Genomic DNA, 12412 nt, shown 5'->3' with positions numbered 1-12412 from the left:
GAAAATGGAGCTCACCTCCCCCTCCCTTTCTTTTCCCTTCCCTTCCTCCATTTTCCCTCCCCTTCTTTTCCTTCCTTCTTTGCTATCCAAACAAAGCGTAAGCTCCTAAAGCAGATTGGCATCTTGTGATCAGTATTGATTCCATCCGGCCGCCCAAACTTTGGAGATTAGCATTATTTGATTATTATTACTAACACCAGCGTTGATTATGCGTTGGTCTCTTTTGGACAATTGGATTCTTTACGCCCACAGCAAAACAGAGCTCTTTACTTTTGAGTTTTGATTGCTCATTTAGGTGAGAATATAATCAATCGTCCTTGATTTGGAATACTCCGTATTAATAAAAATGTGAAAAAGGAATATATTCATATCCTTTGCTACAATGGGCTATTACTGACCAGAGATGGATTGGAAGAGAACATCTTGACTACATACGCCATTGTGAGTGACTGTTAGTGTGTGACTCAGGAGAGAGGAAAGATAAAGGTAGGGTCATTTTTAAAAAAAATTTTAATGGCCAAAACGGCTCAGAAGAATGAATTAGTATATAAATGATTGTATATTTTGTGGCTTACATTAGAGTTTCATACTCATGCTTGTTTTTAATAATCTCTAATATGGAATTTCTGGTAAAACCCTCAAAAAAAAAAACTTTGTATAAATTAATATTACAACATGGCAAACTTAATAGGCCAACGGTTAAAAGGTTATAATGTTGGGGCTGGGTTGCATTTATTGGTAAACATAGAGAAAATGAGATGGTCGTAATGAAATCAACGGGAAATGATTTTGGCACTCCATTCTCACATGAAGGTGTGTCAATATCAATTAAGGGTGTGCTAAAATCAATTTATGAAATCAACACATAGTTTTAACAGTTTTATATTGTTAACATGAACCAAATTAAGCTTAACTTTACATAGCCATGTAAAGTTGGCAAATCACTATCAACAAAGGTAGGATTTATGTAACATGTAAAGTTGTAAATAAAAAGAAGGAAAATGTTATTCATAGCCCTTAGGGCTACATATAAGCATTAAATTTACACTTGAAAATCGTAAAAAGTTAAGAAATCATCAAAATATTAAAACTAATAACACTGATTTACACGTGTTTTTGTCATGAATTCCTAATTTTATACAATTTTCAAGAGTATATTTAATGCTTATATATAGCCCTTAGGACTACATATAACATTACCCTAAAAAGAATTTTAAAAAAATCTAAAATTTAAAATTAAAATCTAAAAAAATAAATAAAAAAATTTAAAATTCTGGAATCCTGGGGCCTAGCTTTTTAGAAGTAACTTTAGAACGGTGACCCCTTACTTTGATGTCAATCTTTGTAGACTAGTCTCCTCAGTCCTCACTTAACTAATTTACTTCCACTTACTTAATTGCTGTTAAAACTGTTAATGCCTGATTCTGAGCTTCTGCTCTCCTAATTTATAAGCCATCACTTTTATTTTTCCATTTACTACTTGTAGTACTTGTTCTTTCCGACCCTATAGATTCTAAATTAATCTGATCAATATTGATATTGGGTAGTGGTGGTAGTAGTGGGATGGGTGAGCCTGTAGTAGTCGTAAATGGCTTGAATGAACAATTAGTAGACGATGACAATCCAAATAGAAATAAGAATTCGGATAGTTGGGTTACAAATACAATATTTTCATGTACAACCTTCAATATCCTTGCACCTATTTACAAGCGCCTTGGTGGAGGGGTACGTCTTCCTTGTCACAACTCACAACCTCTTTTTACTATCAGCATTTATTATTCTTAATATACTGCTATGTGATTTTATTTAATTTGCTCGCTTCAGGCACGTGAAAGCCAGTTTAGGGAGTCTTGGTATTCTAGGAACTGCAGGATTTTGGATAGGTTGCTTCTCTTGAAATCCTCTGTAATCTGTTTGCAGGTATCTCTTTTTTGTCGATTTGATTATTTTTGAATTATTAAAATTAAGCATGATAATATATAGTAATCCTTTTTCTTTTCAGGAATTTTGGGTGGATAATGAAGAACTTGCTGGGATGTATGAGAGCAGGCTTCATACTGAGGGTTATCTAACTTACAAGCTTGCTCGAACTAACAGCCGTGGGGATGGTACTACTGTTTTACTATCTCTTTCTCCACCTTTTTTTTTTTATCATTAGAATTAGATACTCATCATTTGACATACATTTTTGTAAGTTGTTGAGAGTTAGTGTGTTCTCCCTATCTATTCGACTATTCTCAACTTATTTTGGCCCATGTTTTCAACTTGTCAGTATGTCTTAACGTTTTTTGTAAGAAGTATGTCTTAGCTTATTCAAACTTAATCTGTTTATATTTATCTTACTGAAGCTTATTTGTCTTAATAAGTTGAGGATGGAGAACATAGCCGTAATGAAATACATCCCCTAGAGAGCCCTAGACTCGTGATTGGGCTTAAAATCTCAAGCTTGTTCTTAAAACAGCTCCGGCCATTCTATCCAATTCTTTTGCCTGAAACCACCAACAACATGCCAATTGCTGTTGCAGCTAGCTCTTCAGGGAATTTCTGGTGTATGTTTTGACTATTCTTATGTGATAAATGGTATGAACCTATCAGAATTCCTCATTAATTAGTGATGCACGGTTTCTGATTAGTTGTTTAGCAAGGTTGACTCTTTCACAAACAAATTATAATATACTAAATACTATGGTTTAGAATTCATGCTTTAACTGTCCTACTCTATTTGTAAGTATTTACTTAATTTGTTTTGGGCTTGAATAGACGGCTTGTTGCAGGTTTGTTAACAGCAATACATCAAAGCCAGTTCCGCTTGTTAAATTACAGAGAATTGTTGTTCAATGATATTGCTGATCGTGTAGCACAAGTTTTGCACGTGGAGCTATGTTGTGATAATACGCAGAAGAACACCACAAATATAGTGAAGGAAGCAATAATTGTAAATACTCACTTGATATTTCCTCATAATTCAAGATACTGTTTTCTTCGGTTACAGCAGGTGCTGCTTTCTGTATTTACCTTATATAACTCATAGTACGAAGTATTCAGCTTTTATTCTAAATATCAAAGTTTATATGATTATGCTTCCATCTCTTTTGTTCCAAAAAGGTTTACAAGATTCTGCAATATATCAGATCATACATGGGAAAATATGCCCTCCATATACCTGTCATCCTGTGCGGGTATGGTCTAATTGCATATGTTCTTTGCATGTCATGATGACCTTTTCAAAGGACATCTTGCATCTTGTATCTTACTGCTGACCGTTGTGTTCACGTACATTTTAAAGGGATTGGAATGGAAGTAAAAAAGGACACGTCTATAAGTTTTTGCGATCACAAGGTTTTGTCTCGACCTATGATGTTGCTCACCATCATGAAGATGATACTGATGATTCACAGAAGGTTTGTGCCAGCCTCAGACATCTTTATAATATCTGATTATTTTGTAGAGAAGTACTGAGGGTATACATAATTTGCAGTGGGTTAGTCACCGGAACCACAGAGGAAATATATGTGGAGTGGACTTTATTTGGCTGCAGAATCCCCAGATATATCAGAAACCCTTAAAAGAGAGTTTCATGGAAGCAATTTTGGGAAACATAAAGGTAGTTTAAAGTGATGTATTTTTAAGTGCATTACTTGCTATCAAGCTGGCAATTGATCTTTTGTTAATGGTTTAATCTGTAGAATCTGCTGCATAAAGTTATCACTGGAGGTGTTGATCAGTTACCATTGAGACTAAGGGGCAGTTGTATAACATACTCTGATTTTTCTCAAGCCCTTGTTGAGGTAGCCTCTGGTCTATTGTCGTGCTAAAATTTCTTACAACCCAAAAACAACTTGAAGCCTTACGTGCTTGATCGATTCTAGTTGGGCATAAGTGGGAACCCTGATGGATGCTTAAATGATGAAGATATCAGGGATATATGGAAGCGCATAGATGAAGATGGAGATGGAATTGTTCATGTGTCAAACATTTTGGTACGCCTAATCCTAACAACATTCAATCTGTTTGATAGATTTGGTTTTACAATTGATTGTAGTGTTGATTGGGTAGCTCATTCTGCAGAGAGCATGGACTCTGTGTGCTCTTCAGCATGATGAGAGTAGTGGTGTGGAAGATGTAGAAGATGCGAAGGATTCTGCAGCTGCTGTTGGATTTACGGTCAATAAGGCCACACTTTTCCCTCAAGAAGTGGAGGAAGGGACTTGGCCTGAAAACTACTTTCTTTCTGATCATGCACATCTCACTGTCGAATTTGCAGTCATGTAGGTGTGTCTTGTACGAGAACTTTCTTTGTTTTTAAAGTTCAAATGAACTGTTTGTAGTTCAAGACCAGAATCATAATGCTCTTGCTCGTTTCTTTAAAACTAGTACTAATATAAATTGAACGGAAATTGGATTAAAGTTTAAGTGGATGATAAAGTGAACACCATAAGTAATGTAATGTTTTGGAGTCATTCATTCTGAACAGAAATTGCATTACTAAGTCAAATTCGCTTAAGAGTAGTAAAACTACTAAATCTTTTCCTGTTATTATATAGACGTTGAGTACTATACTACTATGTGTATACGAGATAATGAAGTCTAGGGTCTAAATGGAGGAAAGGTTTTTGAGCCATCTTGTGGACCTTTTTTTATTTTTTTTATTTTTTTGAAAGTGTTCTTGAAGGAATACTTCGAGTGGTCATTTATACTTTATTTTTCTTCTATAGGATGATAATGGAGTATGTTTTATGTTAAACATAATTAATCCAAAAAGAGAGTTTATAGAAAGAAAGATTTTTGAAAGTAGCCTTGTTCAAATAGTCTGTTTTTGCTGTTAGCACCAAATTGGGAAACAATGTTTGGATGCATATTGATGTATGTACTATGCAGTACTCAATCAGTACAATGTATGTTAGGTTGGGTAGATAACCAAGACAACCATTAGTAGACTCATGACTTTTAGCAATTTGATCTTACAATCAATCAAGGCAATTAAATTATCCAAGTAATTATAATTAGATACACCCAGTTTAATAAATTACTCTTACTCTAGTTGCTAATCATTATGCATACACTGATACAAGTCATAATTTGCATATGAACACAATTGGGAATGAGATTAACATTAATGACAACATTAATGATATCACCCTCAATAGTCAAACGTGGACACCGTTAGTTCTTCCTGGAATCATAGACAGTCTTATCATGTTAATATTTCATTTCGAAGATCGAAATTCAACCAAGCTAAGGCTGCTAATTAAAGTGATCATAAATCATCTATCAATTTAATATTCTACTCGTAAGTAAAATTATTCGATTACGTTGATTGTTGCAATCGAACACTTACATGGTCCCTTCAATTAAGAGCTCCAATAATGATCAAAGGACTTGAGTATTAAGAGGGCCTGTTGGTGTACCAGCTAGTGGAATTTAAGAATTTTCCCTCCGCTCCAAAATAAAACAAGACTATACATCCTCCATTCTTCAAATATTGCAACATGAACATGAAACGCAAATTTTAAAAAGATGAAAAAAAAGAGAGAGAGAGAGAAAAAATGTGCAAATAAGGAAAATGTTGCAATACATTGGGGTTTGATTGTTGTCGAGTGCTCTTAGCATTATTGGTGTGACATTAGTTTATTCATATGGTGTAATTAGTAATATGATAATACATACTTCCTCCGTTCTTTATTACTTGACCCGCTTTGACTTTCACACTATTCACCACCCCTCCTTTGAACGTCTTTTGTGAATAATATGTAAGGAAAAATATATTCATGTATGATCTTTTTGGATTCGTCTCAATAAATAGTATCATAATATATAACTTTTATTATTTTTTACTTATGAAAAATTTAAGTTATTGATCGTTAAAGTTTTGCATTGGCAAGCGTGATAAAAGAAACCGGTCAAGTATAAAAGAACAAAGGAAGTATATATATACTTGAAATATGATGAAATATCTTCAAGAAAACATATTTCCCTCAAAAATTGACATGGTATGAAAACGTGACACAAAAGTCACAGGTTCAAATTTCATCCAGGCTACCCCCACTTTCAAATTAATATTAAGAGATAGTATGGGATCAACTATCTGCTTAGCTTTTGGTTGAATTGTCAAATTAATTTGAGGATCACTTAGAATCGGAAGAGAAGCTCTAACCACTTGAGCAATTCACACTCTCATTGTTGTAATATTTGTGAAATAAATTATGTATTAACTTAGGGCCCATTCACATTTACTAAACAGAATTGAATTGGATAAGTGAATATTTTATGAGAGTTGGATATTATGAGCTTAATTGAATTGAATTGATTGAATCTGAACTGAATTGAACTTAAATTAAGGTAAAGTGAACATGACCTTAGTCTAATTCGGTTATAATTGGGAGCTTTTGCAAGGGACGAGAAATGGGCTTGGACCAAGGAAAGGTTATTTACTATAAAGCCATCGGATGATATGGGCCTTCGGATTTATAAACACTTTACTGTATTATATGGAGTTATTTTTAGGTTTAATTTCCTGAAAATTTGCAATAAATTGTAGCGTTCACAGTATTTGTAAGAATCAATGGACTAGCTACAAAACTAAAATAGGGGCCGTTGGATGGGCAGATGATGATGTCAGTGGACGTCTGATCTAATGGATGGTGATGAGGTGAGTCAGTTTGATCCAACGGCTGCAGTTAATAGTCTTAATTAATACAAGGACGTTAGCTAGTTTTATTACTACTGTTGTGCATCATTAAAACCCTTTTCGGAGAAGATCCTTCTTCAATACTAACTTTATTAAAGTTAGTTGAATTTAATTGCATCTATATTACTTCAACTTAATTGCATATACATAACATCCGTATTTTATGTACATTTCCCATTTCCCTCCCTTTGGACTCTCGAGTAGGGATGGCAATATTAAGTGGATATCCACTAACCCGCTCCACCCGCAATAAATAAATGGACGAAAATCCGAATTAAATGGATGAGAAGCGGGTGATGGATGAAGCGGATGATGGATCGGATCGGATATGGATGATACTTTTTTCACCCGCTAACAATCCACCCACCCGTTTAACATATATTAATTTTTTAATCAAAGAATTTTAATAATAAAATATGAAATGTGCAAGAAAATTATATGTATTTTTTGTTGCAAATTAATTTTTCAAACAATATATTGTTATTGTTTCCTTTTTAATTAATAAAATTAATAAAACTATTGTACAAATAACCAAATATTAAAGTTTATGTGAGTTTTTTTTCAACTTTAATACTCATCCATTAGTCATCCGCTCCATCCGTTTCATCCGCGGATGATGGACGGATGGATATGGATGATGGGTGAAGCGGATGATGGATGGATGTGGATGGAGCGATTAGAGTAATGGATGGATGCGGGTGAAGCTCCACCCGATCCGAATCCGATCCATTGCCATCTCTACTCTCGAGGGACGGATTTCATTTACCATAACATGGTCAAACCAATCAAAATTCACAAGATTGACCATATATATATATATATATATATATATATATATATATATATATATATATATATATATATATATATATATATATATATATATATATATATATATATATATATATATTCTTAATATTAAATGATAATATTTTATATTTAATTAATTTAAACTGGAAAATCTCATTCGCCAATTTTGTTTACGTGTCATTTAAATTATTTAATTCTAAAAAAAATTAATATTCTCGTATTTAATGGACTACGACTAAAATTTATTATAATCCTACATGACGCGTTGAAAAAAATTAAATCTTACGTGGCTCTCTAAAAAATCCGGAAAAAACTTCCCTTTATATACTAGCTTTGTACCCCGGCGATGCCTGGGTTGTTTATTGAATTTTAAGATAAATTTATAGTTCGAGTTAACTCATGACCAGACCTAACAGGTCATATAGTAATAAAATTCTATTAAATTGTGAAGTATATATGTTATTTTAACCGACTAGTATATATTATAAATGGATGATTTATGCTTTGAACTACTTCATTCGTTCCAAAAAATATTATGATATAAAAAAATAAATTTATATGATAATTTTTTAGAATTATAATCCAATAATTTTTTTGAATAAAATTATAATTCAATTTGTACGTCTGAAATATTGGTATTTTATCGAAAATAAAACTCTAAACCGACAATTTTGTCCTAAAATTCTATCTTATGAAGTCTATTTAAATTTATCTAACGTGGGACGACACTTGGCCAAAAATTGAAACGCCAAGTATCGCTGCCTCGTGACCTGGCTAAAAGTTTAGCTTTATATATTAGTTACTAGTTTTGTGTTCCGGCGGTGCCCGGATAGTTTATGGACTTTTAAGATAAAATTATACTATTATAATTCAATTTGATTGAAAATAGAATTCTAAATTAACTTTTTTTGCTACAAAGTCAATCTATATTTATCCAACGTGGTACAATACTTGGCGAAAAATTAAAACGCTAAATGATGTTGTCTTGTGGCCTACTTATAAATTTATTATTTGGTATTTTATCGAAAAAAAACTCTAAACTAATAATCTTATTCTAAAATTATATCCTAATTTGATTGAAAATAGAATTCTTACCTAATTTTTTTTATCTTATTAAATCTATTCAAGGTGGCGCGACACTTGACGGTTTTTTTTATCATATGAAGTCTATCTAAATTTATCTAAGGTGGCGCGACACTTGGCGAAAAGTTGGAATGCCAAGTGTCGCTATTTCGTGACCTGGCTAAAAGTTTAGCTTTATATATTAGTTAAGTTATATATGATATGATATGATATGATATGATATGATATATTAGATTAGGAAAATATGTCTTTTTTTTTTTAAGAAAATTAATAAGTCTTTTTAAAATAAGTTAAGTTTTTTATTAATTCAAAATAAATCAAACTTTATAGAATATCTTGTTTTGAGATGACGTTTATCCAAAATTTATATTATATATGAAAATATATAAAACTTAACAGTTTTTGTAATACACAAAACTTAATATGTACTCGTGATACATAAAGTAGAAGTGAGGGAGTATAATGCATGGCTATCGAACATGATTTGGAAAAGTTATGTAAAAAAAAAAAAAATCCCCGCAAAAAATTTACTATTATAACCACATTTGATTACAACAATAACCTTATGGGCATAGCCTAATGACTTATAAAATCACATATGCAACCTATTTCATTTTGCTTGTATATATTTGATCCGCCTCAATATGTGATTTCAAACCATTTTGCCTATCACTGAAGATGTTGACTACTGAGTTACTCCTACTTTGATAAGCATAAAAGTAAAAAATGTACAAGTAAATATTTGTTCAATTTTAATAATCTCTAGTGACATCAACTTTGGTTTAAATGGTACCGTCGATAGTAGTGTGTCACTAAGAAAACAACTCAAATTCAGCATGCATGTTTGTTGCACTCAACATTATCACTTGAGAAATTAAGATTCTATTGTAAACGAGCCACGACAAGGTAATTATGTACAAAAATTAGTCATAACAAAAAAGGTATCTTGTGTTAATTGTGAATTGCGTTAGTAAAATCACATTTGGTTTCCATATCATATCTGTTGATTTTTATTTATTTATTACGAAGTACTTTTTTATTTTTATTTTATTTTTTTTAAGTTTGACAATAAATTTGTATGAGATCATCCTCTTACATAAATATTTTTGGTCACTTTGTCAAACTATTAAATTATCTCATAAATCACCGCATTCATCTTATAATCGAGTGATCAAAATGTATACCCGTCTAAGCCTATAGGGGATATTGCAATGTATTCCTTCTGTTTTTGAAAATTCGACTCACTTTGTATTTGTTCGATCTCCAATGAACATATTTGATCATTAATAACTTCGGCTATGTATAAATAAATTTTTTAATAGTTGATGTTTAATTAATTTATCATGCATAAGGGGAATATAATAAGATCAAACTAGCTACGGAGTAATTTATTTTGATTGTACTAGTCAAAGTTATTTTATTTTGATCCCATGAATAGTGAGTCAAATTTTTAGGAAGGAGGTAGTATATGTGTATTGTGTACTAAGATTTGTAAATGTTACTTGTATATATTAGAAGCTAATGACAAAATGGATAAATAATAATAAAATAAAATACAAATTGTGAATCGGTGAACACTAATAATAGCAAAGAAATGAAGGGTGAAAAGACTTGACTTTACAATTAATAAAGTACTGTAGAGTAGTACTCCCTCCATCAATCCCTAATTGTTTGTTTCATTACAGAAAGAAAGAAAAAAAAAAGTATAATAATTTATACTTATAGTGTTGTAAAATTTTAAATTTGTCTCATTGTATAGATTTTACACTTTAAATACGATTATATATACGTTTTAAAACTTGACTTGTAGATTTTGAAAATTCAAATTAAGCAAACAATCAAAGACTAATTGACTAGTAAATTGACCAAATTTGATGAGTAGGATTAATTATTTCCAATTGATGTAATTTTTGCCTTTAAAATACAAAGGTGGAGACCGGAGACCTAAATAGAATAGCCATTAGAATGAGGGTAAATTATAGAAAATGAAATGGAAAAACAGAAGAAAGGGGTTAGTAAGACTATATAATTTTGAATTAAAAAGGTGGTAGCAAGATGCAATTACTGGCAAAGTTAGTTTAATTTCTCCAGCTAGCTAGAATAATAAGCAAAGACTTGGTTAAAAAAAAATGTATATATGTTCCCAACTCAAAGGCATTAAATAAAAATTGGAAAGGCATTAAATTGATACTCGTCATGATAATTAAGGCTAGTGTTGTATTAAATGAATTTATTTAAATATGTTGGGGTTAGTTAGTTTTAATTTTCCTTGATCTCATCGTTGTTGTTGATGTTGTTGGGGTTTAAATGTTTAATAGATATCTCGATGTTCATCTCCTTAATAAATTTCTCTCTCTTCTCTCTTACAATTTAATTCCTATCCATACTTTAATTAAGAATTAAAGACACCTCCCTTTCTTTTTTATTTTTCATCTCTCTCTCTCTCTCTCTCTCTTTTATACAGTATGTATATTCAACCCCTCTATATAATGAGCTTCACATGAACTAACTATTCCCAACCCCTCTCCTCTCTCCCCTTCTCTTCCTTTTTTTTTCCTTTATTTTTATTTATTATTTCTTCCTTCTCCTCTCTTCATTTCTTTCAATTCGGCTATATATCCAAGCAGCTGTGCTCTTAATTCAGTAAGTTACTCTCTGTTTATATTCTTTCATTTAAATATAAATCTAAATTAAAAAGAGGGGGATTTCAGGGAGCGTGAGAAAAATGAGCAGAAGAAATCGAAGGGGTAACAACAATCAGGACCTTGATTTGAAGCTGAATTTGTCACCGCCACCGGCGAGGGTGGCTGGTGGGGGAGCAGGAGGAGTAGGAGCAGGAGCAGCTGTAGATATAAGACGACACAGGATGTCAACATCATCATCAGATGATTCGCCACCAAGATCATGTGTCTCATCTGAAGAAAGCCTCAAATACGCCAGCAGCCCTGAAACTACTTCCATGGTCTTGGTTGGTTGTCCAAGGTGTCTTATGTATGTCATGTTGTCTGAAGCTGATCCTCGCTGCCCCAAGTGCAAGAGCACCGTCCTCCTCGACTTTCTTCGCAACAACAACGACGACAACAACAGCAACAACAACAACATCCGCAACCGCGGCCACAACTAATCATTGTTATTAGGGAGCCAAGTTGTATGGAATTTAAATTCTCTCCCTTTCGTCTCTCTAAAATATGAATATAAATATAAAGATATAAATACATAAGGAAAAAGAAACAAGCGGCAGCTAGCTGTTGGTGGTAGTTAGCTAGAAACCTTAATTAAGTAGCTAATTAAGCTAGAATCATGAGAGATATGCATGCTTTAAATTAAATTGTGTTATTAAGTAAGTTAGGTGTAAGTTAATTAGCTCTCTCTGTTAAGCTAGTATGTAATGATTAAAATGTCCTGTTTGGTTGCCCATAAGACGGGAATTATGCTGGCTTCGCTCATTAGCCCGCCGCGAACATGATTACATTCTTAATCATTTCCCCGTCTTCTCTGCAACCAAATGGAATTTTAATTTTTAATTTTAATTACTATTATTACTATTACTATTGCACTTTTATTATCCTATTGATTAAGTTACGTATTCAATTTTGCTTCTTTGTTCATCCAAATTACATCAACGTTCAACACATACAACCTCCTAATAATAAATGGAAATTACTCTTGGCATTTAATTTTAATGATATAAAGGGTCTCTAAGTTTGCATGAAATGAGGGTGACATTACTCGTTGCTTTGTAAAGTCAAATTTGATCCTTTTTTTTATTATTATTTTTCAAAATTAATTTAGTTACGTAGGTGGGGCAGGGACCATATCTAAATCATCAAA

At 32.2% G+C, this 12412-nt stretch overlaps 1 protein-coding gene and 1 long non-coding RNA gene across 4 annotated transcripts; both read left to right on the top strand.

Moving 5' to 3' along the window:
* The first annotated feature begins 1351 nt into the window (after positions 1-1351).
* Positions 1352-4407, top strand: LOC145621346 (putative calcium-binding protein At1g02270). 3 transcript variants are annotated; one of them, XM_081676093.1, is made up of 10 exons: positions 1352-1725; positions 1825-1920; positions 2003-2108; positions 2775-2935; positions 3106-3179; positions 3287-3401; positions 3479-3604; positions 3687-3788; positions 3870-3980; positions 4057-4407. In XM_081676093.1, the coding sequence occupies exons 1-10, from the start codon at positions 1564-1566 to the stop codon at positions 4270-4272; spliced, it is 1269 nt and encodes a 422-aa protein (XP_081532219.1). In that variant the 5' UTR covers positions 1352-1563; the 3' UTR covers positions 4273-4407. The 3 variants fall into 3 exon arrangements, with proteins under 3 accessions (XP_081532219.1, XP_081532214.1, XP_081532207.1); XM_081676088.1 differs by having other exon boundaries at positions 2775-2995; positions 4069-4407; XM_081676081.1 differs by having other exon boundaries at positions 2775-2995.
* A 6588-nt stretch (positions 4408-10995) lies between these two features.
* On the top strand, positions 10996-12185 carry LOC145621339 (uncharacterized). The gene is made up of 2 exons (XR_014108392.1): positions 10996-11228; positions 11297-12185. It is a non-coding gene; the product is annotated as an uncharacterized LOC145621339 (long non-coding RNA).
* Positions 12186-12412: the final 227 nt, after the last annotated feature.

The sequence above is a fragment of the Chenopodium album genome, chromosome 3, assembly GCF_948465745.1.
Source record: "Chenopodium album chromosome 3, dcCheAlbu1.1, whole genome shotgun sequence".
In the NCBI taxonomy this organism is placed as follows: Eukaryota; Viridiplantae; Streptophyta; class Magnoliopsida; order Caryophyllales; family Amaranthaceae; genus Chenopodium; species Chenopodium album.
This window is presented reverse-complemented; position numbering and strand designations above follow the sequence as displayed.